The sequence below is a fragment of the Syngnathus floridae genome, chromosome 14 (genome assembly GCF_059516105.1).
Source record: "Syngnathus floridae isolate MCC-2025c chromosome 14, RoL_Sflo_1.0, whole genome shotgun sequence".
In the NCBI taxonomy this organism is placed as follows: domain Eukaryota; kingdom Metazoa; phylum Chordata; class Actinopteri; order Syngnathiformes; family Syngnathidae; genus Syngnathus; species Syngnathus floridae.
The window spans coordinates 6,088,720-6,116,540 of record NC_142426.1 but is presented as its reverse complement, the minus strand read 5'-3'; the positions used below and the strand labels follow the sequence as shown (position 1 = coordinate 6,116,540).

Sequence of the window (27,821 nt, the reverse complement as noted above, 5' to 3'; positions counted from 1 at the left end):
CAAACCTGACGCTGCGCTAAAGGTGCATAAAATCAGTGTTTTACTGATTAACGAGTGAGTGAGTGAACGGAACTACTTGTTTATGGAGACAATCTCTTCTCAGACATTTTCATTTGTCTTGCGGCTCTTTTGGCTTCACGTTGAAGAAAGAACGAGTCAATTAGAGCCACCGGGGCGCCGACTTCATCTCGCTTATGTCGAGCTTTGAGGCATTACATTGCATTCTATTGTATTTTCTCGTCAATACGTCAGTGTGCCCAAAAGACACAAAGGCAGCCGCTCTGACGCATGGCTACACATGTAATGTGCCCAATGTACTGAACGGGGGTGATAAAAGATGCAATTCCACCTTTGAAAGTAGCTTTTCATCAAGGACGCCATGAACAAAAGAAAATGGATTCTAAATTTGAGCTCTCGTTTAAGACAGCTTCACAAAGCAAACACGTTAGGCTAATGCTGTGCGGTATTAACAATAAGCAGCTAACTCCCATCCGAGCATGTTTGCGAGCTAGTGTAATTGTTTGCATAAGTTTTTATTAGCATCACTGTTTTTATTCTAATGTCAATGAGCAAGTTTCCGCGGAGCGTTTTATTCAGATGACGCTGAAACTGATTGCTAGCATCACTACGCTTGACATTAGTCGCTGTCAAATATCGATTCAATGATGCGGCTGACTGTACATGAAAGGCCAATTCAAGGTGCAGTCTCTGGATACCGTGAATCCTTTTGTCCAAGTAAAAGAAATCCATTTCCCGTGTCGTATTCCGGCTTGCGTGCCGGATCAGATAAAGCCGGCGTGCAGCGTGGGCCGCAATCCATCAAGCGCACCCGTCTTATCCAACCTGGAAATTCAAACTGATTTATTACAAGGAGCATCCTTGCGCTCATTCACCGATATGCGGTGACGATGAAACTCACTGGCGGAAACCTCAAATGGCGTCTGCGGGCGCCACCTCCGCTCTACGCGCTAAAGACATTCTTCTGATCGCTCTGCTGATAATGGACTGGAGGGCCCTGATTGGACCCTTGGCTGAGGGGGGGGTTCCTCAGAAGGCAAATCCAAAGTATTCACTGCCAAAGTCAACATTTGGTAATCTTCGGCATTGATTCAAAGCCTCGCCACCCCAGTCGCAATATTTAGATAAATCGCATTTGGAATAATTGGCTTTGGCCTCCAGTGGCAATTCATTTGAATAATGAACATTGTCTTTGGTCCACACTTTGAATTCATTGTGTATAATTTAACGACCTTTTTACCCCAGAGTGAAACCGCGTGCATGAATTATGGATGATTTAATTGGATATACCTTAATAATCTCTACAAATGTGTCGGAAACAATCAAATATTTGCATGTGAACTTGATCGAAATAATGCTAACGGCCTTGCTTTGTTGTAAACTTGCACAAGGTCTGCGTTTACCATTAAGTTAGGATTTTTTTTAAATCCATCATTCCTTCACATCTTCAGAATCTGAATTTTTTGCCACTAGTTGCCGCTTCTTTTTGTCAGTGGGTTTGTTAGATAAAACAACCACCTGTTAACCTTGTTTTTGGTGTTTGTTTTGCAGCATCTGACGCTTTTCATGCCGCTGCAGAAATGGTTTGATCCCGCTTTGCAAAGCGCCGATCTTCCCCGGGATCAAAACGTGTGTTAATTGAGTCTCGTCTTCCTGATCTCGGCATATGGCGACGTGATGCGCCGCTTCATGTGGCTTCCCGGGGTGAGCAAATACCTGTTGTTATCCCCCACTCACACACACACACACGCATGCAGGTGCTAATGAACATGTCCAATGACAGATTAGCGAGTCTCTGGAGATGGCAGGCAATTGCACAGCCGAAGAAATGCGAACGTTTGATCACCCATCATCAAATGATCTCGTTCCGAGCATACGAGGAGCTAAGTCGCCAGACGCGCGGTCTTCGCCATTGTCGTGGTTTAGAACAAATTCTTTGAAGGCCCGTTCCAAGCAGCGTGTGTGTTCTCGTGTGTGTTCTCGTGTGATGTTGTCTAGCTGCTTTTGTGTGTGTGTAAGCGCATCTCTTATCATAGCAATGTGCAATGCTGTCAGACCTTTTCCTGTATGGAGCAAAATTTTTGTTCGAAAAATTTCATTGCTTTTACACATTTTTTAAAAACCATATTGTCACTGTGCAAAAGAAAAACGATTAACATCAAATGCTGAGTTTCTTTTACTTTTCTAGAAAATAACTTCACTTTGAACTGTTGAATGTTAGCATTTTTGTCACATAACGTTAGCATAAACATTAGCATTGGAAAAATCAATCTGGCAACTTCACATGAGTTCAACACTCGAAAGCCTTGATTCCATTAGCAGCTAGATTGTCAGTTAAAGCCAAAGTTTGTCTGCTTTTATTTGATTTCGAGTGAGCGTGTTTTCTGTTGTTAAATGCTTATCATCTAGTGGCATGTTATTTTTTTGAACCGCCTTGACTTCATTTTTGAGTGCGCACGCAAATGCGCTAAAGTGTTATGCAAATAAGCTCCAAAGTGGCGAGTTAAGCAAACAGCTGTTGCCGAGAAAATGTTTTCATGAGCGACAATTATGTGCATGAAAAACAATTATTACTGTCAATATTTGGCATGAATGAGAAGATGATGGACTTCATGAGAAATTGGTGTTCAAAAGTAGAGTTTGAAGTTTAGAATTATGGTTTGAAGATAGGAATTGGTTTGGCTCTCAGGATGAAATTAGAGTTTCAAACAGGACTTAGCTTTTTTACACATAGGTTTTACTTGTTGGTGAAACAATTTGTCCATGTTGAGTGGCCCCCCTAAGAACAATCATTCCATTACCCCGACAACATCGTGGAATTGAATTAGCCTAACGTGGCCTTAGCATATGGGCTAGCGTGAAGCTGCTAACGGGGTGTGAGCGCAGGCCCCTTCATGAGCTACGTATGTGTGTACCCGCCAAAGCGAGGCTGCTGCGATAGTGCAGATGGAGCGAAAATATATTCGCTTTTCTTCTTTTTAACACATCTTGCCGTAGGGACCCTGTTAGCATTTGATACGGTGACACAACAGTATGAGTCAATGTCCCTTCCACGTGTACCCCTTTTCATTGCTGTTGTATTGTCAGTGAATAAACACTATTACCTCAAATAGTGGCCTCCAACAAACGCCTTGCCGCTTCGACATAACGTGCTGCTAGCTAAAAGCAAAGCTACGGCATGTAAAGAGTGGCTCAGGTGAATTTAAGTGTTAGCGCATGCTAAACAACTTCAGTGGACATTGTTAAATGATGTCCATTTTGTGTGTGAGTTAAGAAGAGGAAATAGTAAGTTGTAAAAAAAAAAATCCGTCCTGTTTCCTGCTGTTTCCTGCGACTCTTAAATAAACGTTGGACTTCACAGTGCAGGTCCACCAAATGGAGCTTTTGGAGTGCCGCGCGCCTCCTTGAGACTGTGCAGGCTGTTTCCTGTCCAAACAGGAAGTGACCCGCTCCTTGTTTTGATGCGAACAACAAAAGGAACGTAAATCAGCTCCAAGTGACAGCAGCCAACTGCATCATTGTTGAGCTTTCAGGTTTTAAGCAGTAATGATTTTGAGAAACATTCTACGATTATTCGATTCGTCTGTCAAATGATTTAATGTGACGAGCCTTGTTTTTGGTGATTTTGTCGAGGATCTAAGAAACGGGCAGTTCATTTTTCAGGGCACCCTCACCTTCCCAAAACGCGTTCCAAATATAGCACTACAAATGGTGCTATCGTCTCGGGGGTATTCGTTTCGTCGAAAAGCCCGGCCGTGTGTCGGCGCAGCCCACGACTAATAACTGTCAGATGACGCAAAGGTTGCACCGCTGACATTTGCCGAGGAAGATGACATTTCACCACAATCTTCTCATATCTCGTCTCCATTCAAGATGCAGTCAACTTAATTTTATAAATTTAAATATATTTATAAGGATTAGTACTTATGCATCGCCTTGGGAAAGTCATCTTTTCCCCCTCAATTAAGACTAACGCTGATGAAATAATGCGCCAATAATCTTCCCTGATTGGCGGAGAGTGATGATAGCTGATGATTTTTTTTCCCTCGCCGCACACTATTTTTTAAGTTTGATTGTGTTTGTCTAGGCATTTTCTTTGGGGGTCATATGCAAAATGATTCCACTGATGTTGTTGATATTTTGTAAATTTGCGAGTGGCTTTTAAAAAAAAAAATCACTCAAGGGGTTGGAAAAGTTAAGATGTAGACCCTGACCTTTTTGTTGTAAACTATAGCGCCGCGAGACACATTAGTGTAAGCACTGCGCATCTCTGGGACCTACTTTGAAGTACAAAATCTGCCCTAAAAAAAAAATCATCTTAGCGATCGATAAAATGAATGAATGTTGCAGTTTGCTGCATGCATCAAGTGCGTTCATAAACAAGAGACAAATTTGATCGTAAAATTTGCTCCCCGGGGTCATGATTACTTTAAAGCCTCGTGCAATGCATCATTTCCCAATTAACATTTGCATACCTTGGCGTCGAGTGGGAGGGGGGTCTCCTGGGGGGTGTTATTGTGCGGTTGCAGAGCAGGCAATGCGCATGGTCTTTTATGCTAATTAATTGAAATCAAATTCGCCTAGAGCTGAACGCATGGGCGGGGCCACAAAATGCATCAACGTCCTGAAAAAAAGGGGGGGGGGGGTTCGTGTGTGAGCACCCCTTGTATGCCAAAACACTCGACTCATCATGCTGCGTGTGCAAATGTATTGGGACAACAACAGGAAGTGAAGGCAAAAGAATTGGTCTCACTGACAACATACCATTGGGGGGAGGGGGAGTCAAAATGTGGACCGAGGTTTTGGGACACATCTAGGAAGGGAAGATGACAACAAGTGGAAATTGTGAAATGCGGACTAAACTGTCGGCGGCGCTCGTCTGGTAGGCGAGCGCTTGGCAACCGACGACTCGGCTGGGAAAAGCGCAGCGGGGTTCTGAAGTGCTTCTCTCTAAAGAACTTAATTAGCACTTTGACCTCCAAGCGGACCCGCCGGCCGGCCAGATGGGCGTTCTTAACATGGCCCAGTAGCCTGTTATTTGCAGCGCCGATGCTTTGGTGTGGGACAAAGATAACAACGTGCACGGCTGCTTGCCAGGGAAACGTCGTCTCGTCTGACCTCCCGCTTTCACTCTGCAGATTTGTTTGGGAGAATCAAAGACACATTTGAGAAACGTCATGTCGTGAGCATAATAGCTGCATCGCCCACCTCATTTTGGACTCGTGATGACACGTATCTTTTTTGGGGGGCAACGTAGAAGACGGTTTTTGCTTTCAACCGGCCGTGTGTTTTGTCAACGTAGTCGACTTGCGCGTGATAATGAAGCTTAAGTTCACGCGGTTGGTCGCAGTCACAGCTGGATGTACTGGATTTTTCTGAATGAGCTCGCTGGCGTCACTCCAGATGCATTCCGAGAGGCGAGTGGTGAGCGCTCAAATGCCAACTGTTCAAATCGGTCGCCGTCCAAGGGGGGGCTACGGCCATCTTGTTAGTTAGCGATGCGCCGCTAATGACTCTGTGATGAATTCGCACGTCATGTTCTTGGATGTGCAAATGTTGAGGGCGGCTGTTGAGAAGACTGCTAGAAAGGAATATGCACGCACATGTAAGGGGCGTGAATATTTAGTTTTTTTTTTTCAGGGCTTCTTTTTGTAAGAAAAATCTCTTTTTGAATTTCTGCATTCAACTTTTTATATTCTTATCAAGTGGCATCATCTGTCCATGAAAAATGAGCAGTCGCGAGTAACGGTCACAGTTGGACTGTTTACTTTGAAGCTGCGCTTTAGAGTCACGCTGTTGCTGAGTGACATGTTGAAAAATGAGATTACGCGCCATGTAAATGGATTACAACGCAAGCTGCTGTCAGTGGAAATGATGACGAGAAGGAAGATGCTGTGGTGAGGAGGAGGAAGAGAAGGAGGAAGAGGTTGCCCGGATTAGCAGCACGGCACACACTTTTATTTTTGGGACAAAAACTACGAGAAGTACCAAGTGGAAAACTGTGACGTTTGTAACCAAAGTTTTGGGACACCAACAATGTAAAAGTATTGGGACATGTACTGAAAGCAAATAGTGAAGAAAATGTGGACAAAGATGTATTCAGACACGCCCAAGAAGTGAAATGTAAAGTGCACATTTTTTAACATAAGTATTGGGACATCTCCTCGGGTCACTGCAAAAAAAAAAAAAAATGGCCCCAATACCTTTTTGTCCAGCTAGTGTGGGTTAGCATTCACTGTCTGATCAAAAAGTCATGGCAAAAGTAAATCGGTATCCTTTTATGCTTTTCATTTCATTGCTTTTCATTTGCACCATTGTTTTTGTCCCTATTTAATGTGGCTAATCCTTGTTGAAAGACATAATTATGTGCTGAAAAGATCTTCAGGCTCGCCGGGGAAATCAGACACATCTCACAAGGCTTTTTTGTTTAATTTATGAGATTGGATTTTAATTTGGCCGGATAATGAAATCTAATGAAAACTTCCGTGGAGATTTCCGGCGGCCAGTCGGCATTTTAATGACGTGGGCGGCGTCTTAATGACGCCGTTGAAAAAGGACTCCCATGAGTGTTGACATGTATTTGTGTCATCAACGTGGTTGGGTTGAGTTGAGATGTCGGCCGGCTACTCTAAAATATGAACGACTGCAATTCTGGAAAACAGAAGATTGTGATTCGTAGAAGCAGAAGACAACAAAGGACCTCTTAGAAATAGAAAATGACACCAGACAGCAAGTACTTAAGTTTGATATTTTGCAACTAAGGCTTAGTGATAGGACTCACCTGTGCCTGTGTGTGTGCGTTTGTGTGTGATACCCATCAGCATCACCATGGAAACAGCTACCATGCCGCAGAGTAGGCATTGAGTGGGGTGGGGGGGCACGGTGAGGTCTCCTGGGGTTGGATTTTTTGAAGAAAAAAAAAACGTTTTATTTTTTTCCCCAGAGGTGTTCTTGTCGCCGTGGCGACGCAGTAGGCAGGTACGTGACGACCACAACGGGGGATTACAGATTAATAACAGCGGCGACGGGGCGAGTGGTTGCCGTGGCAACAAGGAGCAGAGAGCAGAACCTCATTTGGCGGTGGACAGATGAGGTTCTCTTTGAAAATGAGCAGATAGCATGTACCACATGGCTAACAGACGTGAGGTCAGCTTCTAACGCCTGTTTATTTCTATAGGAAGAATTTATTGACTGAGCTCTAATCCAAAACTCCTCCACTCGTACGCTCGTTCGATTAGTGACCAGCTCTCGAGGTGCTGACGAATACAAACGAGTGACGACAACACCTGTTGCTAATGGTATTAGCATACAAAGCGTAAAAGCGAGGTGTGGGGAGGCTGGGTGAATACGCAAAAGTAGTTACCAATGTAATTTTTTTTTAAAGGTTTTGGAATTGAGTCATTTATTGAATCGAATCATCAAAACTGATTAAACTTTTCTGGTCATGTTTGGTTCTCGGATTATAAACATGAAAGAATCCTGAGCGTGATGTTTCCTGTCCAATGACATTGAGCTGCCTCCGGCGGTCTGTCCGGCAGTCTGTCTGTTACAGTGCGCCAGTGCGATAAGACGTCTGCGCCACATCAATAATTTCCTTCACTCGCCTATTCTTCACTTTGCCATCCCTCAATCGCTCGCGCTCGCTCGCTCCCTCACCCTCTTTGGCATGTCACTCGGCCGACAAGAAATCAATGGCGTTGAGGGAGATGTCGGCGGTATCGCCATGAAATAGCAGACAGAGAGGCACGTGTGTGCGCGTGTGCGTGCGGACTGCAGTTCAAAATGTGAGTGTGTGTGTGTGTTATTCCACAAATTCTCAGGATGCAATGAATCATTTAAGTGGATTAAGGATTTTTTTTTAAATTTCCATGCCTTTATTTTTTGTATGTTAGCATATTAGCAGAAGTTTTGTTAGTTTTGGCTACAGGTGCCTTTTTAGGACTGCACTCGATTGGTGCCGTAGCCAGCTCGGTGATGCGAAGGCAAATGTTCGCCGCTGGGAACGTTACGCTAATTTTTCCCCAGCATCTTTATATAGAGAGGTATGGGGGGTTTTGAAATATGACGGCGGGAGGGAACCAGTGTTGGATGAGTCGGGAGACGTGACGGTGCCAGTCTAAGTGAGGGAGGATTTACATGCATCCAGATAGCGACGCATGCCGACGCTAATGCAAGCCATGTGGAGGTTATAAGAGGAGGAACTATTAAAAAAAAAAAAAGAACAAGTCTAACCGCACAGTGTGACGGATCGTCAGCAGCCCAATTATTACATACATACAAGTTTGCCACAATGGCGTTTGTGTGTTGTTTGGTTGTGTGGACTGGCGGCTGCACGGAGCCAAGATGTTCCGCCCAGACAACACTCAGTGTTGTTTCATCGTTTCTAGATTTCGGGGTCATGTCTCAAATGTTGGCACCAAAGGCGCTGGATGCCGAGCGGCGACGGCTCGGAGTCGAGCCGAGGCCCGGCCCGGCCTTGTTCCAACAGCCCCCAAGAGGAAATTTCAAACAGCTGTCCCTAAAAATACGGCGTGCGAGGAATGCAAGCCACTGAGTTCCTTTCCCAACAATTTGTCTGCGAACGTTTGATCTTGAAACGCGCTGTGCCCGGAATCCCAAACTTTCTCTTGCACAGCTCGTGTTGTTTTTTAAATCCCGTGACGTCTGCTATGAGACGAGTTTTTGAGCTTGTGTCACTGACTGTTTTTTTTTTCCTTCCCAGGCGGGGCGACTGATTACCCCCTTGCGCTTGTGTAGTCTTATTTTGAAATCTATTTATTTCAACATAGTGTAACTACACACAGAGCCCACCGCCGGCCTCTCGAAGCTAATGGCTAAGCTAACGGTCACTGTCAGTGCCTCCTGTGATTGGCGCCGCGCAACTGTATCATGACACAAGCGCCACCCCCCGTCCGTCATCCGCATGGCCTCCTTATCCGCGATAAACAGACAAGAAGATCGCATCTTCTACTTGATCCTATTTCCTGCATTTTTGACCAAGGCGCATTTGCCAAACATTTGGCGGGCTTTTGTTTTCTTGGGGAAGTCAAGCAGAGGCCAGTTTATTTTGGGTAGCGCATGTCAGATAAACAATATTAAGAATGCGGAGAGGCCTTGCAGTTTAAAAAAATTCTGAAAACTTTCAAGACAAGTTACACGGCAGATGTTGTGAATCTGGATTAGATCAAGTTAACAAACGAAGATTGGACAACTCAGCAGCGGCATATCCCAAAAATTCCTGTTTGAAAATTGCCTGGATTCGATTTTCAGGGTGTGATTTTTAAATCTGGATTATCAACGGTTTACATGTGAACCAAATCCAAGCACATTGCATGTTTTTAATCTGGATTAGACAGCATTCTTTTTATTCACGTTTACATACATAAAACTAAGATGGTATTAAAAAGTGGCTAAATTATGTATAGTTTTGATCAAATTATCTGACAATGGCACACGCTGTCTACTTTTTGTGTGATTGGAGCGATTCAATCGCCCAATGAATTGCCCGTGAGGCAAAATTTGAGATTCCGTGTGAAGAAAAATTTCATGAAGAGTGGTAGTTGTGAACACTTTTAGACCAATTTGTAATGCAAAAAAGAACAACATTGTTTGCAGCTTTTAGGATGACTCGCGCATATGATGCTATTCCTCTCGTGGTTAACGCTGGCAACCGAGGTCACAATATCGAAATAGAAACTCTCTTGCATAACATATCTTTTAATTAGTTGACTTCAATAAAACTAAAAAATAAGAACATAAGATATTTATGAATGTATGTGTCTCTTAAATAAATGACGATATTTATGAATGTCGAGTGACATGTTTAAAATGTTGCTTCATCATTCGAAGAGGTTGGTTGAGAAATGAAAAGATGGTCTCCAAGTTCAAAGTTCACCTGAAGCTGAGTGGGGACAAAAAAAGCCCACGTGAGTTGAGGACACGAACAACACTGATGGTTGTGTTTACGACTTGAAAGGAATCCGCAAAGACATGCCACGAGTTCAGGAACAAATACACTCTTTGATTTCCTGCACTCGTCATTTGTTCCAAAGACAACGCCGAAATCACATGTCAGAAAGGCCGTCCGATCAGATTTTCTTTACGTGATTTAAACAGCATCCTGATTTCATTTGACAGCCATATAGGAGCTTGCAAGAACCGCAAAGTAGGGGAGGCGCTGTGAAGCACAGGCCCAAAGCATTGTCGTAGCAAACAGATGGCGAGAGCAGCTCCGCCGTCGTCCTTCATCTTGATATTTTGGCTTTTGTCAACTTAACCCGATTTTCTCCCAATCAGCATCCATCAGTATGGCAGAAAGTGTTATTGATCCTTGATTCAAGTTCAAAATGGTCGAAGGACAAGATCCATCCGGGCTTGTTTGCCTCTCTCGATGCAATTAGTCACTTCTCAGGACATCTCATATTCATCTTGGGGAACATCTGGCCTCGGCAGTTGTGGTGGTTGTTTGTGTCAGGATGTGAAATGTAGCTCAATGGAAGTATTTGGAAATGGATACCTCCAAAACAAGCCAGTGAGGAAAGATTAAAAAGTGCAGCATTAAATTGATTCCAGAGTCCCATTTCGAATGTCCATGAGAAAGGTCTTTGTTGTTCATCTTTCAGAATGACCAAACTTTGTCTTGAACAACGAGCTTGCGTTCAAACTTTATTTTTCTTCTTCGTTCCATATCGCTGACTTAAACATGACTGACAACCATGGAAACCTCTGCTGGTGACATCAAGTATTACAGTTTGCCATATATCACAACAAGGTCCACCGCCCAAATGAAATTAAAATGGTACCTGCCACCTGTACGGCAAGCGCAACAAACCCGGAAGTAGCTCAATCCTCAGCGGTATGTAAACATTGAATCACGATTACTTTGACTCATCTTTGACTTCTGAGTGTTCGAGTTGAAAGTAAGACTTTAAGTTTGTACGAGGTGAGTCCGTTTCAACCATTTTCTTTGGCTAACTTCTCCCAAAAGGCGCAAAACGAGCAAACCGGAGGAAAATTGTAAAACAGCGTGCATGGTGCGAAACGGTTTTTCTCGCTGCTGCTCAATTGCACGTAACTGGAGTTCTTCGGTGGCCGCCTCGCAGCTGGAATTGTGGGAGTGGAAATTCCACTGTTTGCCCCCGACATCGGCGCCGTAACGGATGGGGAGGGGGCGGAGAAAAAGCTCCGGAGTGAAGAGGCAAGCGATCGAGCGGGCGATGCTGGTTGTCTCGGCGCGCTATCGAGAGGGTCGTTTCTTCCCGCTCCACCGCTCCGGGTTTCATACGCTCACTTCTGGAGGAGGTCGCCCCTGCGACTGAGGCTCCTTTCCGGGTGGCAGCCTGCGCACCTGCCGCTTGGACCTAACAGGATTCCTCGTTTACATTATTTTTTTTTTCTCTCCCCCATTTGGAATATTCACCTCCCCGGACCTGTCAAGTTGAAGATGGACCTCTTACTTTGAGATTGTTTTTGTATCATTTACTTACTTTGTGGACGGCAAGTGGCGAGGATTTTGAGGAGGAATTTCTGAGTCGGCATGTTGCAGCGGAGCAGCGGGGCGCGCGTCGGAGCGATTTGGGTCCTCCGTCTCCTGCTCACGCAGGTCGTCCTGGCGGCTGCGCTCACCCTGGTCGGTGCGTTCCCAGCGGATTCCAGTAAGTGCGTGTCACCGCGGCACACGTGTCGTAGAGTTCTGTTGGAAATTGCCACTTGAAACACGTTCAAGTGGTGGCGCGACGACGCGCCCCGTCGGTTCTCTCAGCCCGGGGCTGTTGCATGTTGTACATGTTGCATGATTCATGTAACACGTCAAATAGTGACATTTACTGTGACATTTCCCCCCCCCCCCCCAGACAACTGCGGCGGAGACATCGACATCCACTACCCGGGCTACCTGACCTCCCCGGGCTACCCTGGCGCCTACCCGCCCTCGCAGCAGTGCGCCTGGGTGATCACGGCACCCGAGCAAGGCCAGAAGATTCTCATCAACTTCAACCCGCATTTCGACCTGGAGGACCGAGACTGCAAGTAAGAAAGACAGACGCACTCGCACACAAATCGGTACTGCGGGTCACTCTGCCACCCGTTGGTCACTGGGCCTCACTGCAGCTGTCACAAGGAGGTGCAGATTGGGGGGGGGGTGCACACCCGCAGAAGGTTCCGCGGCTTCTGTCCTTCCCGTTTGATAACGGTGGACGACGATCTCTTTGTTTGGCTATTTGGTGCGGCTTTAGGAGAGCATTTCTCTTCAAAGTGAAACATGACCCTTTTAGGAGATGATCATGCTCCCTTTTTTTAGATGTGCCTTGTACTGCATCACACTGAGAGCTGTTTGTGGAATTGTGACCGCTTTCGCTATGTATGTGTGTGTATGAAACTGGTAAGCCTTCACAAAGCAGAAGCTTTTTTTTGTTTTTTTTTTCAAAAAGGTTGGGGACTCATGATCTCAAGTGACTTTAATCTTTATGACTTAGAAACACCTGAGTTCGTCTGATTCCTTTAAGGTGCTCCTGTTTTTGTTAGCAGGAGAAATCGAATGGAATCAGCACTTGACTCTTGTGTGAGGAACATTAACATCCATTACGGATGGAAATCAGAGCAGTCTGATTCATCACATTGTAGGTGTTATGGCATAGTTGCACCGTTGCCCACGAACGCACTCACACACAAAAAAACACACGCACACAAAAACACTCCATTATTACAAAATATGGGGAGCGGGGAAAAAAAAACAAATAAGTACAAAGGGTCTACAGCACTAATGCTTATGAGTCCCGTGGGTCTGCAACACGATCCGATTGTAGTGGAGGGGAGGCCATCTGTGCGGCTGTGATTTACTCACCAGGCATTTATGGAGCCTTTCAAGAAGACAGAGGAGGCGCCGTCAAAAAACAAGAGCTCGTCTTTATGTACACGCGCACACACACGCACGTTCACACTCCATAAAAAAGGATTCTTGGTTTTGATGTCGGCTTCTCTGTGTGTGTGTGTGTGGGGGGGGTCAACGGGAAGACACACAGGGGAGCGGGCCAAGGTATGTTTGCAGGATGTATTGCGATAGCAGAAAGGAAAATGTGAAGAAAAGTATTGGGAAGATGAACAAACTAAAGAAAATATGGAGTAGTATTAGGACAACAAATATGTGCAAAAGTATCAGGACATCTACGGGGAAGTGAAAAAGTGAAGGAAATGTGAGCAATGTTGTGTGGTTTCGAGGGGGGGGCTCCTTTGCAATGACATGGTTTTGTGCTTGTGTTGGACGCTGAAGGCCACATGAAGCTTAAAGCTCTCTGCCATTGTTTCAGGGAGTGTGTCAAGTGTTCCGAATGTGTTGTGGGGCGGGGGGGGGTGTCGGTCGATTATGTCGAGTTTTTATAGCTTCATCTCGTCTGATGGTGCCTTCAGGGATCGTCACAATTTTCCTTGCACATCGACTGAGTGATTGTTGTCTATGTCGTTAAATGTTTCATGTTTCTAGCTATCCAGCTTTATATCTACATTTAATGGCTGCTAATTGTCTCTCTTTTCAGTTTTAATCGCTCGATCTGTTCTGATGTTGCCTTCAGGGACACTTTGAAATGACATTTTTCCTCGCACAACAACTGTGTGATTGTTCCAAAGGGCATTAAATGTTTAAAATTCACATCGAGCTCTCTTGATATCCATCCGAATTCAAATGGCAACTAAGATAGCATTGCCTTCAGGGACTCTCTGGAAATCGTATTTTTTCCCTCACCATACAAGCAGTTGCTTCAAATGTCCTGAAATGTTGAGTTCAATTGTCTGTCCTGGTTTGCCATTGCCTTCAGGATCAATCTGTAAATCAAAGCTCCCGTGTTTATCTATAAATCGGATTTTTCAGATTTATTTTTTGTTTGTCTTTTGCAACCTTTTGGCCTTCCGGACGCGGTCGACACCTTTGACTTAACAATAAATAAAAAAGCAAAAGGCAAAATTGAAAAATGGGTTTGTTCCAGTGACTCCCTTCTAATTCGCTCCACGTTAAAAAGTGAACAGACGGCGGCGGTAACACTTTGGTGTCATCGCACGTCTGAAATAGCGCCGCTGTCGCCAAAGTGGCCGAGTGGCAGGAAAAAAAGAAGCGCGGGCGCGCCTTGGGGAACATGCGTCGGTGGCGGGATAATTCAGGCCGTCTTTTTTCCCATAGTTGGCTGAGCCACCCGACTGAGAGAGGCGGATCGACGATGCACAGATTCGGTCGTAGCGACTCACCACAAGTGTCAATTAGCCACGGTGACCTCGCCCTCCTTCACGGCTATTTTTGCTCCTCTCATTTTTCACTTACACTTCCCTAAAACAAAGTTCCTATTCCTCTTGCAACAACATACAAGCTTCAAAATTGACAAATGTCACCCAAAAAAAAAAAACACACTCAATCCCTTAAAGCCAAGTTATGGGGAGCAATCTTTTTGAATGCGCCGCCATCGGGCTGACTTAAGTGAAACATGTTGCGATCGTTTAAAATTTGCTTACATCATAAATTCATAAACCAAAATTCATTCTAGAGTCATCGTCCTATTTTTGTCTTGTGAGTCGCGCTCTCCTCTAAATCATGACGACATTGTTGGGACTGCTCTGGCAGTAGATGCGCTCCAGTCACAAGACTCTTCCTCTTTTTTTGGGGAATCAAGAGCATAACTCTTGGCTTCTCCTAAACGAGCATGACCGAGTAGAAGAATCTAAAACGGTGCTAAACGAAGGGCAGGCACGGACAATCAGCTTTTGTTTTTGCTTGGTGTCCAGGGCGACCTCCCTCCCTCCCTCCAGTCAGAAGACGCACGTGCACTTGCGATGCACACGTCGGCGCATTCCTTCCGATTGTCCGTCAAAGAAATGCATCTTTAAAATATGTCATTTGAATAATTACATAACTCACAAAATATACAAAAGAAGGCTTTGAAATTGTGAAATTGTTTGTGGGTGGGGGTGTCTGCTGGATGCCCCCCCCCCCGAGAAAATTTGGGGGGCATCTCGTCTGTCTACGTGTGTTGTGCAACCATTTGTATTGAAATAGCTGTTGTCATCCAGCCTGTGGCTAAAGGGATTTTTTTTTGGAAAGTTCAGCTTCTCTTTGTTTTGTTTACTTCCACTGGGAATTAGATTTTGAGCTTCAATTTCTCACTTTCCACCAAAATGAAACACATTGAGTTCACTGGCACCGTCTCTCAATTCGCTTGCAAAACAAAATGAAAAAACTGCTCCCGAGGCATCGCTGTAGGCCTGCGTGGATTCAGAGCAGTACGACTTGCTTGCCTGGATGAGGTTAGCAGGCTAATTCATGTCACATGTTGTGTGTCTTCGGGGGGGGCGTGGGGGGGTCGGATAGAGGTGGTCCAGGCTTGTCACCGTGAAGTGGGAGTGATACACTGTTTATTGCTTTGCCCTCCAGCCCATGACAGACTGTTACTCCACAACGAGCATTTTTCCTCGCAAAATGTGCGAACACACACACACACATTGCACTTCTCGACTTTCCTTCGTGTAAAGTCACCGCATTGGATTGGAATGTGATGACAAATTATAAGTCTGATGGACTTTTTTTTTTTTTTAAACTGCAAGTCCAGAACATGAATGACCAAGACCAGTGACATTTCTGCTGAAAGAATAGTGCTCTTAATTGGAAAGGCTGGACCGATCGGAGCACTTGCGATTCTTGCCAGTTCCCTCTCGAGGCTGGTGTCGGCCTTGTCCGGTTACGTTTGCTGGTGCCTTGCATGGTAGCGCTGGCCTCAATGAGAACAAATTCTTGGTCTTTCTCCTTTTCCTCCTCCTCTGCTCCCATTTTGATTTCCCAGCAGGCTCAATGTGCAAAGCTGAGGTGAATGAAGGACGCTTGGCACACTTTATCTTGCAGGGGGAGTGGGGAGGATCTATCTTTGGGGGCACACTGGAAGCCTTCATCCTATTCCAGATAGTTTGTGTCACCATTATTGATTGTCTGTGCATAATTGGGTTGTTCCCTCCTTGTCAGATTCTTAAACGTTGGGCATTTTTGGACCGGAGTGGTCTGAGTGCGCCTTCCCTCTATGGCTGTATCACTGAGGGGGGCGGTCGTATGTGTGCTTGATAGAGCGTGCAAATGAGGTGGATTTTTTTTCAGTGATCACGGGGGAGGTGAGAAATGGAAGATAGATGGACGTGTGCATGTGCGTGCGTGCGTGCGTGTGTGTGTGTGATGCCAGGTGGCATGGAGTGCACGCAAATGCACGCGCACAATCGCCACCTGCATCGTCTCAGCAAGTCTTGGATGGACAATGATACGCACAAGCCACGACGATATTGTGTGTGTTTGTGTGTGTGTGTGTAAAATCAGAGTGAATGGTCGCTCATCGTAAATGGCGTGATCATATCGTAACACATTATCGTTGGAGCAAAGTGTGTCACTTTGGAAGTGTCAGCGCATTTGCGATTGTAATAAATCGTACGAAAACGTGGATGAGTGCCTTCCAGATGTGCGCCTGCTGACAAGTATACACGCAGCGTCCGTCTTAAAGGTCTGATCTGTCATTTCCTCGCCGGTTCGGCACGTCTGCTCGCTAATCCGCGAGCCCCCCCCCCTTCTGTCGTCTCATTGGGTCGGCCATTGTTTCCCGTGGCCTCGAGGCTGTCATATGACTTCCTTGCCCCGTTCCCCTCACCAACCAAGCAGGTCCGCGTGCCTTCCCTTACTGTCATCGATGACTTGAAGAAAGACACTTACTGTCTTCTTGGAGAATGTAGGGCATCATAAGACGGCAAAGTTTGCCCAAAGCTCCAAGCAGCTCTCAAAAGATGTTTCTTTTGCTTTTCGTAGGGCATGAGCGACTGACACCACTTGTTTGTTGTGTTGAATTGATCCATCGATCACCTCACATTACCTTGTGTAATTGAAAACCTCCATCATGTCACCACTGCAGGTACGACTACGTGGAGGTGTACAACGGCGACGATGAGCTGGCGCCCATGTTGGGCAAGTTCTGCGGCAAGATCGCACCCTCGCCCATCATCTCCAGCGGCGACCAGCTCCTCATCAAGTTTGTCTCCGATTACGAGACGCACGGCGCCGGGTTCTCCGTACGCTACGAGGTCTTCAAGACGGGTGCGTGAGTTGCATGAGTGGCCCTTGGGGGGTTCACAACATCCGCCCAGGGTCAAGCGCACGTTGATGCCTCACTCCTCCCCCCCGCCCCCCACTCCCCTCCCCAACATAACATTCATTGCTGTTGCCACCAGGTCAGGAATGTTCCAGGAACTTCACAGCTCCCACAGGGGTCATCAGGACACCGGGCTACCCCGACAAGTACCCCAACAACCTGGAGTGCACCTTTATGATCTTCGCCCCAAAGATGTCCGAGATCTTGGTGGAGTTCGACAGCTTCGACATGGAGCCCGACACCACGCCGCCACCGGGGGCGCTGTGCCGCTACGACTGGCTGGAGATCTGGGACGGATACCCAGCAGGTCACCATCTTTTTCTGATCAACGTCACGCTCGTATTATTGAAAATGTGTAATGAAGATGAATACTCACCATCCCCCAATAGAGAAAAAAATTGCAGTGTGTGTAAAAATGCAGTTAGATAGAGATGCCTCATCCTTTTTTACGCTTAGTACGAAACGACAGAAAAATCAACGCCTCTCTTAAAAAGACGCCACTTCTTTCCCTTCAGGGGAACAATTAGATATCAAGTAATCCAAAGCAAATTACCACATGGTGTCTTTTATCTATGGTGGCTAATTGTTAGATCAGCAACACCACGCGGGCTGACGGCGTTGACACCACGCTCGGATAAAACTGTCATAATTCCAAGCGTAATCCGTTACAGATTGCGAACGGCCTCGCTCGCATCTGGCAGCGACGACGACGTTAATCCTGGCAGATTAGCAAAGCCGCTAGTGTGACAATGTGAAAGGGACGCCGCCAGCTGGCATGCAAATCTTGCTAATGATATCACGGCTCCAAATTTTTTTTTTTTATTTCTCAAATCATAAATTATGTTTTTTTCTTTTTTTAAAGGTAAGCATGGAAAATGCTGAGCTAATCTGGATGAGTGTAAAATGAACTTTTTCTTCAGTGGGTCCTCACATCGGGCGATACTGTGGCCCGACCTCACCGGGCCGCGTCATCTCCTACACGGGCATCCTGTCCATGACCATCACCACCGACACGGCCATCACCAAGGAAGGTTTCTCCGCTAACTACACCATCCGAGACGCCGGACTCCCCGCGCAGCAAGGTCAGCTACCTTTCGGGGACCGTCGCAAGCCCGCCTCAAAGGTCAACTAAGGTCGGACACCATGTGCCCACATCAGGCTTCATGTGCCTGGAGCCTCTGGGCATGGAGTCGCGCGAGATTTCGCCGGAACAGATCACCGCCTCGTCGAAGTACAACAGCAACTGGTCGCCGGAACGTTCTCGCCTCAACTACGGCGAGAACGGATGGACGCCGTCCGAAGACAACGTACGCGAGTGGATTCAGGTCGGTGACTCCGCCGTCTGACAAATGAGGGTTGTCCGCGAGGCTGTCGAGTTTTATGGTTTTGAAGAAGGCTCAGACTTAGCTTTCAAAGCAGGTTTAGGCGTTTAATATTTCGAGTGAGTTTTCTAAGGCAAGATGAAGATTTGGAGCGACTTTCAAAGATTTCGGTCATGATGTCATCTTCGGGCCGGCCCTCAGCTTGAACCCAAAGGGACTTTTGTTTATGTGAAACGTGAACATCATTTGCGGCATTTCCCTCGCACGCTCAAGCGGAAAATCAGCATAAAATTTTCATGACGAAGCCGCCCGCCGCCGTTTCCGCATCGTGTGCACTCATCACGTCGGGATGCTCGTCTTTCGCTCTCATTCAAAACAGTCACTCGCTTTTGCCATGTTTGTTTTATGTCGGTCGTAACATTTGCCAACGTTTAACCCAAAAGAATGGTAGCAGGTCCAAAGGGTCCACCAAATGAAAAAGCCACCTTGCTACTGCAACAATGGTTCCAAGCCAGCCTAGCCCCTGAGACGGCTTGGAACTGGGGGCCCGCTCCCATTGTGCAGGACAGGAACTCATCGAGGAAGCCGCACAATGGCGGCGGAAACGGGAAGTGGACAGGAAGCGGATTAGCGCCGCCGATGCCGATGCTCTATTGTCTGTCTGGGGACTTCTCACGGGCTACCGAACCGAGCGGCCCCGACGGGACTCAAGCCCACGAGCGACTGACTCGATCGCTGCTTGAACTTTGCCATCGTCAGCGTGAAGTCACGGCAAGCTTGTGACTGTGACGCTCCAAGTAGTTTCCATCAAACATGAACGGCGCCACACGAATTATTGACGCCTTTGCATGTGAGTGGGATGCTGTTGCCGTGACCTTCGCCCTTCAAGAAAGATGAAAGAAGAACGTTGGGCGACCCAACAGCGTGGCTCCGACCCGCTCAGGAGACTCGCTTCCTTCCGAGCTCTAATGAACCCGCTTTTGGGTTCTGAGCCACCGGTGGAGAACTGCTGTTTGGAGGAACCTTCAAGCCAAAGCTTCTTCTCTCGCTATGACCCAAGAGACAGCATCCTGTTTTGGCAGGAAGAAGCATTGTTTTGTTTTTTTCAGCCAGCCAGCCGGCCGGCCCTTTCCTGCGCTTCTTCAAAGTGCGTACGTGAGCTGCCACGTTGCCAAGTCTTTCAAAGATGGAAGATCAATTAGCCTCGTTTGCCCGATGGGCGCGGGAACGGGCCGGAATGAAGCTCCGACCTTCCACCACGCGCAAATGCTAACGAGCGCAGCAGCTGGCGGCCAGCGGAAGATGTTCTTATCCTCTCCGTGGAAGGAAGCTACTTTGGAAAGCCACTTAGGATCGACTTCAAGACCTCTCACTCAGCAGATTTCAGAGCATTTATAAAAAATCCGGAGTAATGTGACATTTAGTGGACACGTCTTTCCTGAGTCAAACCACAGACAAAAGTTGGAAGAAGCCACACCGGAAAACACAGCAAGGCTGTCATTTTCATTTTGAGAGGAATTTTGGATCAATCATCGTGTCTGAGGAAGAATGTTGGAATGACGAGAGGCCACGGCCCATTTTTTAAAGTGCTGGCTGGAAAACTTGAAGTTCACGTGCTCGACAGATGAGCAACGCCACTTTTGGCAAAACGTTGCGTAGCATTAAACAGCTTGCATCCAGAACGCGACGTCTCGAAGATGGAATGGTGACAAAATAGATATTGGAGACTCATGTCAAGTCCTAAATGGATTGGCTTCAGCTCAAGCGTGAACATCATCTGAGCGATAAGAAGCCCACGTTGGCCGCCGCGTGAAAAGTTCCTCGCTGCAGATCAGCTCCAGCGCTCGCCCGCTGGTGCCGAATGTTCTATGCCTTGTCTTTGATGATAAACATCCCTCTCTCTTCATATTTCACCAGATAAAACATCTCCAGCATATCTGGCAACCTTCTAACATCACATTTTCATTACATGGCCAAGAAAAATGGAGCCTGGAGTGACTCTTGTGTCATTTCCCTCTTCTTTGAACGGGAAATACTCGCTTTTATGTCTCACACGCAATTGCGAGCACTGTCTGAGAGCTGCCCTTATCAAATAAATGTTTTTATTGTGCTCACTGCCAAGTAAAGTTGATGCAACACACACACACAAACACACATATACACACAACACTGAGGCGTACAAATGCATAGAAAACAACAACACATGGTCGAGGTCAGCCACTCGTCATTAGTGATGCGTGCAGACAGCCGTATAATTGCAGAGTCGGTTCCCACACATGCCGGGAACGTCGTACAGCAAGCGGCGACACACACACATTCCTCATGTGCGATACACAAACACACACACACGCTGCATCACAAGTTGGCATTTACGTTTATGCCAATGGGGGAGTTCCTCCGGGTCGGCGTTGTCTTAATAGATTTTTATGTTTTGCGGCGAGTTGTCAAACTTGGCTGCCATGTCGGGCCCGCTTGCAATGACCAAAAGGCAAACGTTTGGCACTTGAGCGCCGGCCATCTGTCTCGTTCGTATATCGGAAGCGGTCTCACGAACATAGCTTTGAAGAACTGTATAGCCAGAAATGGCAAAACAAATGAAACCAAAATGGGCATTTTCCAGCAAGGGGTCATGAGATTTTTTTTTCAGGTCTCCTCGAGGTCTGCCAAATTTCACATCAAACTGGCAGAAGTTTCCATAGTTTTCTGTTGAATAAGCCTCATCGGCACCATTTGTTCTTCTCAGGTGGATTTGGGCTTCCTGAGGTTCATCACAGCCATCGGCACCCAAGGCGCCATCTCCAAGGAGACCAAGAAGCACTACTTTGTGCGCTCCTACAAGGTCGATCTAAGCTCCAACGGCGAGGACTGGGTGACGGTGAAGGACGGCTCCAAACAGAAGGTCAACGGTCACTTGAGTGCGAGCTCCGTTTTCACGAAGAATCCCTTGTGACCAAAACCCAATTGTACCAAATCCAAAGTCAGCGTAAATCGAATTCATCCCTTCTAATAGCAACAAAAATGCCTGTCGCTCATCAAATGGTATCAAGTCAGTCCCGTCAAAATTGGACCTGTAAAAGAAAAGCGTGCCAGTGTAGTGATGGCTTCGGCACTCTTTTGGGGCTTTTTCCATGCCCCCCCAAAACTTGACTAGACCTTTGAACCACATTTCTTCCATCTGACCTTCAGATCTTCCAAGGGAACCACAACCCGACGGACGAGGTTCGCGCTTTCCTGCCCAAGCAGACTCTAGCCCGCTACGTTCGCATCAGGCCCATGTTGTGGGAGCAAGGCATCTGCATGCGCTTTGAGGTCTACGGCTGTCGAACCTCAGGTCCTCGCTCCGTTTGCCACTTGGCTTCTCTCGCACTCCATGCTGGATACCATTTCCAGACAGTCCACTGAAAGAGTGCCTCCATTTTGCTTTCCATGCAGACTACCCTTGTTCGGGAATGTTGGGCATGGTGTCCGGTCAGATCTCGGACGGACAGATCAGCGCCTCGTCGCACGCCAATCGAGGCTGGGTGGCCGAGAACGCCCGCTTGCTGACGGGACGGTCGGGATGGACCGGCCAACAGACCAAGCAGCCTTTCAGAAATGAATGGCTCCAGGTACAAACGATGAGTTTTTTAGGTTTTTTAGGTTAGGATTGATTTGGTTTGGAGTGATGATGTAAGACTTATGCTTCATGTTTGTCAGGTGGACCTGGGCCAGAACAAGATGGTGAGCGGCGTGGTGATTCAGGGCGGGAAACACTACGACAAGAATTTGTTTGTGAAGAAGTTCAGGGTGGGACACAGTCTGGACGGAGACGTCTGGACCATGGTCAACGAGGAAAACACCACCAAGCCAAAGGTGGGTCCAAGAATGCTCCATGTGTCCCGTTAAACTCTTTTCAGCCCACGGGTTGGAAGCTATTTTTTTTTTTCTGCACGATTTTTGTTTGCTTCCCTGAGCTGTGCTGCGTACATGCTGTGCTAGCCCGTCTTTACAATGTCATCAGTTTCATCTGCAGTTTTTCTGTCTCAGCTGATGCTAGCCTCCGTTAGCACGCCTGCGTTATTCTTAGCTGTCTTTCAGCACTTTTGCCTCATTTTAGTTTGTTTGATTTCATATTTTTAAACCGCGTGGCTTATCTGCGTTTTAGTCCCCGTTAGCCTTCTGCTTGTAGTCAAAACATGGATGTCCTTGCAACTGTACATTGTTGCGCTTTCTGTTGTAGAATGTGCGGACTGTGTGTGTGTGTGTGTGTGCGCATAACTTGATTGACAGACGCTCTTAGTGTTTGGAATGTAGAATGAGTACGTTGGATTGAATGAGACTCCCCTGAAAAGGGCCCCCGGGGTCTCTGGAGCTGCCTTCCTTCTCACCCGGGAGAGGAAATTGAGATCATTGCTTTGCACCCCCCCGCTTCCTCTCCTGGGCCCGCCCCTCTGGAAGCGCATCCTGCTCCATGCCTTCCAGATGGCGGCGCCGTGGGGGGTGGTAGCGCTCAGGGGGTCTTAGGTGTTCCCGCTGCTTGACGGCCTACAATGTGGTAGATGGTCCTCACACGTAACGAGTTTATAAGCCTGCCCCGTAACGATACTTTTTAAGATTGACACTTCCCTCAGCATCCCCTTCAACATCCCGACAGGCTACATCAATGATTGCTTAATCTGTGGTGCTCTCCCCTGCGCTTGTCAGATTTTCTCCGGCAATCAGAACCACGATACGCCCGAGCTGAGGTTGGTGGGTCCTTTGCTGACCCGTTTCATCCGGATCTACCCGGAGAGAGCCACTTTGGAAGGGGTGGGCCTCCGACTGGAACTGCTCGGATGTGACCTGGACGGTGAGCAAACAAGAATCTCACGCACTAAAAGCCTCTCTCGTGTCTTAGCCCACCTTAGCCTTTATTAGCTGTGTGTTAGCCATTTGCTAGCATCTCTACCAGAGCGTATCTACCAACTTCATTTTCTTTTACCGTCTCTTGACGGTTTTAGCTTTTAACAATCTTGAGGTCGCCTTTTGTAGCTACGTTTTAATCTAAAAAATGATTTCTGTCTTTTGTTGACAAGACGCAGAAGCTCAGCACAACGCGGTCGTGCTACACTCGGCTAACTGCTAATGCCGCTCAACTGTGGCTTGAGGACGGAATGTGAAAATGACTCAGCCGGGCCTCTATTTCGGTTGATTTGCGTGTAATTAAAGGAAGCGTGTTGGTGGTGGTGTTGCGGAGGATTAAAATAAAACACGCATGCCTTAAATTGAAATGTCGGCGTCATAACGGGAAAGCCTCGAGATTTTTTTTCTCTTTGAAGCACCGAAATGATGAATGAAGAGCTTTTTTCCCCTCCTCAGAAATCATGACCACAGCCTTGCCTACCACGCCGGTCTCTGCTACGCTTCCCTCCGCCACATTTGGAGGCACCACCTCGTGGCCTCAAACGGCGCCAGTCACCACGCCGTCCACCGACGCCTACTTTCCCCAAAACTACGACCTGGTGACAGGTAAGCGTTTTCACTGGAAAGTCATTTTATGTCCGCTAAGCTTTTTTGATGTGTTGCATGTGCAGGAGGCGTCACTCCCGACGACCCCTCAGTGGACTTCATAACAGGTCAGCTTCACGCCGCCTCCATCATGATTTTTGGACTCAACTCTTGCATGTCAGTAAGAGCCAAAATGGCCAAAGTTTTGTGTTTTTAAGTGTAACCGGCGCTTGTTGTTCTTGTGGCTGGCAGACTACTTTTGGTTCGCCTGCAGCTTTGACTTTCTCTCCTTCTGCGGTTGGACTGAGGAAGTCGGCTCGGGCGCCCAGTGGCTGATCCAGAACGGTGCGGGATCTGCGACCGCACACACAGCGCCGATGCTGGACCGCATGGGTAACACGTGCGCTCAGCATTGTCCTCCTTGTTGCTTTTGGCTCTTTAGGCTAGAGCGGCTGCAAGCTTTGTGGGGAAAAAAAAAATTTCATGTCCCAAAACGTTGGTCTGGCAAATTCCTCAGTTGTTGTCTTGGTCGTGACTACATTTTTCTCATTCTGTGTCACTTTTTGTCCACTTTCTGTTCCTGCCTCTGCTTTGCCAACACTTGAGTCCTCAATCTCTCGCTGCCTGCTGAGTGTGTTGTCCTATGCTGCCCCCTGCAGGCCGCGCGGGTCACTTCATCCTGATGCATCTGACCACCTTACCGTTAAGAAAGGCTGAAGATGACGAAGAGGACACGGAGACGGAGAGGGTGGCCCGCCTCTTCAGTCTGCCGGTGACGGCGCCTCACGTCGATCTGTGCATGTCCTTCTGGTACCACCTGCTGGGCCAGCAGCTCCGCATCAGACAGAAGCTGGAGGAAGGGAGGGAGAGCATCCTGTGGACAGTCAGCGGGCACCAGGGAGCACGATGGCGGGAAGGGCGACTTTTACTTCCCAGATCCAGTCAACCTTATCAAGTGAGTCTCAAGATCGATTGATGAACTCTTGATGTGTCTGTTGGCCATCTCGGCCCGGTGTCGCCTTCAGGGCCTTGTTGTCTGAAATTGCCTCACACGGCGACAGTCAGTTTATTTTGCAACAGCTGCTAATTGCCGCCCTGTCTATTTGGACAGGTGCTGCTTTCATCCACAATCTAAAATGGCGGGGTTACTCCCAAAAACAACTTCCCAGTGAATTGTTCAAACTCAGCCATTGCTTTCAGGGGGATTCTTGAAATAGTTGCATTTCTCGTACAACAACCAATCGTCCTTAAGCTTACGGTTGAATCATCTCTGTGGCTTTCTCGTCTCGGTCTTCCCTTCAGGGGGAGCTTTTTTAAAAAAAAAAAAAATAAATCACAGTGGGTGCTTGTTCCCGATGTCCCGAATTCAATTGCCTTCGGGCACCATCTGTAGTCATAGCTCTCCTCACGTAGCCGCTCAAGACCCGAGCCATTCTCAGCGGCGGCCAACAATGAGCTTCTTTTCCTCACCGAACAACTGCAAGGTTGTCCTCAATGTTTTGCAGTCAAAGCTTTCCTCACTATCGCTAAACGTTTATCTATCGTCCACGAACTTGCTTGTTTCTCTAAAAGCTTAATGTCCTGTTCAACAATCTGTCTGCGTCGCCAAATTAGGTGTTGCCTTCAGGAACTATCCGAAACCACACTTTTTTCTCATTTTGGGATACAATTTTCCGTTTGCAGGTGGTGGTGGAGGGCGTGGCGGACAGACTGAACACAGGACACATCGCTGTGGACGACATCCGCATTTTAGACACGCTCGGCGCCGACCGCTGCAAAGGTTTGGACGGCGCACGGACGTACGATTGTTTTGTCTGCTTCCTAACCACCCATTTATCTTCTTTAGATCCAGACGTTCCTCCATCTCCACCCACGCAGATCATCATCCTACGTACGTCTAATTACATATTTACACCAGTAGTGGTTACTGCATTTACTCAAGTGCAGACACAGAAGGCATCATTATGATGCTGTTGCCGCCTCTCTTTTTTTTGTAGCAATGGACTCGCTCCCAGAGGAGGCAGACGAAGTGGGCGCAGCGGACAACATGCTGAAGACACTGGATCCCATCCTCATCACCATCATTGCAATGTCAGCCCTGGGCGTGTTTGTGGGCGCCGTGTGCGGCGTGGTGCTGTACTGCGCCTGTTCGCACGCCACCATGGCCGACAGAAACCTGTCGGCCTTGGAGAACTACAACTTTGAGCTGGTGGACGGCGTCAAGCTGAAGAAGGACAAGATCAACGCGCACGCTAACTACTCGGAGGCGTGAGAGGCGGGACGGGGACCGGCAGCGAGGGAGGGGCTGCCGTTGGACTTCAGGGTGGGCTTTTCTTTCTCAGGAGCGGCAGCGCAACAGACTGACCTGCAGGGGGCACTGTGTACAAACGAACTGTACAGCAAAAAGAAGATCTATTTGTTTTGGGGAAGTTTTGGTGTGGATTTTTCTCACGCTGGTGATGAGACCAAGTCACAAGTAAGTGTGTGTGCGTGAGTGTGTGTGTGTGTTCTAACAGTGCCTTTTTTCACCCCACGTTTGGAAAGATTTTGTTTTAAAGTCTTTGTAAGTTGAAACAAAAAGAGAACATTTCAGCATTCGGTCGAAGCCAAAGAAAACGTCTCGGCGGTCGGCCAAAACGTGAAGACGGCGTCTTAGCTTTGAGGCAAGAGGTGAGCCAGACATTTCGGCATCATCTCTCGAATGGCCAAGACAAAAAAGGCACATTTGGCAAAGCCTGGCAAAGAATGTCAATATCTTCTGGCTCGTAATGTTACCGGTGAAATTCCCATTTGTGTAGTTGTTGATTGTGGTGAGTGCGTGTGAATGTGTGCATTTGTGCGCGTCTGAGCCTTTGGGAGCACACACGCGCGTGCATGCGCTGTTCTATCACATTGTACATAGTTTAATATATTTCTATGAGAATTGTTTTTCTACACGGAACAGTGCAGCAGTATCCTTTCTTGATCTCATCTGTCCGTTCTCGATATGCCGTCCTGCACAACACGCACACATTGCGTTTGTGTGTCTTTTAATGTGATATGTGTGTGCGTGCGTGCGCGTGAATGTTTGCGTGTTTGTCACTGGCTTTTGTACAGGGTAACACTGGACCCCCGACATGGAGGACCCAAGACCTCAAGCGTTTCCTTCCTATCTTTAAAAGGAGGCCTGTTGCCATGACAACCATTTCTCTCAATCTCTCAAAACAATTTCTCCGCAATAGTTTTGTTTATTTTATCCCTTTTTTTTTTCTTTCATGAGTAAACATAAGTGATCTGGTGAATAAGAAAGGGTGCTGCAGCACTGGATAAGATTAAATAAAAACATCCTGCACTGAAATGTAGAATTTGAAAAAGGTTATGATTTTATGATGTATAAAAACAAAATGATGTTATGTTGTTGTTTTTTTATTAAAAAAGAGAAAAAAATTATCACATGAAGATGTAAAATTTTATGTAAGGAGGGTAAAATGATGACTTACTGTCAAATCAATGAACTTTTTGTAACTTTCCTTATTTTTGGTTTTACAAACCTGCTTCTGTGATGTTGCTGTTTTCCACCCCAGAAAAAAAGACAAAAACATGAAAGATGGAAAAGCAGCAGCTCTGCCTTAAAAAAGAGTTCAAAGCGAAAGAAAAAAAAAAAGAAACTGCAGTAGTTTGTACTTTCTGGTGGACGTCCGGGCAGATACATTTCGTCTGTGTTGTTGCAGATCATTTGAACTTTACATTCCAAACAATTAGATCAATAAATGTTTGCATTAATTGTCACAATGGTAACTTTTTTTCATTGATTGACACAAGCAGTGCATATTCCAAAAGTATTGTGGGATGCCTTGGGGAACTTTGGACAAATATATTGGGA

The 27,821-nt window shown here is 46.9% G+C and overlaps 1 protein-coding gene across 3 annotated transcripts; it reads left to right on the top strand.

Annotated features, from left to right (window-relative positions):
- Positions 1-893: 893 nt before the first annotated feature.
- On the top strand, positions 894-27,730 carry LOC148387285 (neuropilin-1a-like). 3 transcript variants are annotated; one of them, XM_088395963.1, is made up of 19 exons: positions 894-1,091; positions 1,570-1,722; positions 11,871-12,045; positions 16,935-17,116; positions 17,251-17,478; positions 18,092-18,253; positions 18,330-18,496; positions 21,237-21,392; positions 21,680-21,824; positions 21,926-22,101; positions 22,190-22,345; positions 23,177-23,321; positions 23,831-23,980; positions 24,046-24,087; positions 24,212-24,352; positions 24,619-24,914; positions 25,643-25,739; positions 25,806-25,850; positions 25,957-27,730. In XM_088395963.1, exons 4-19 carry the CDS (start codon positions 16,981-16,983, stop codon positions 26,229-26,231), a joined length of 2,517 nt encoding a protein of 838 aa, XP_088252089.1. In that variant the 5' UTR covers positions 894-1,091; positions 1,570-1,722; positions 11,871-12,045; positions 16,935-16,980; the 3' UTR covers positions 26,232-27,730. The 3 variants fall into 3 exon arrangements, with proteins under 3 accessions (XP_088252089.1, XP_088252090.1, XP_088252088.1); XM_088395964.1 differs by lacking the exons at positions 894-1,091; positions 1,570-1,722 and adding an exon at positions 10,761-10,873; XM_088395962.1 differs by lacking the exons at positions 894-1,091; positions 1,570-1,722 and adding an exon at positions 10,881-11,672.
- The last annotated feature ends 91 nt before the right edge of the window (positions 27,731-27,821 follow it).

Bases quoted from the DNA above. Each gene is read 5' to 3' on its own strand.
- LOC148387285 (XM_088395962.1), top strand. From the start codon at position 11,555: ATGTTGCAGCGGAGCAGCGGGGCGCGCGTCGGAGCGATTTGGGTCCTC. The intron at 18,254-18,329 runs GTCAGCTACCTT...TGCCCACATCAG, and splicing joins CGGACTCCCCGCGCAGCAAG to GCTTCATGTGCCTGGAGCCT. The intron at 22,102-22,189 runs GTACAAACGATG...CATGTTTGTCAG, and splicing joins TCAGAAATGAATGGCTCCAG to GTGGACCTGGGCCAGAACAA.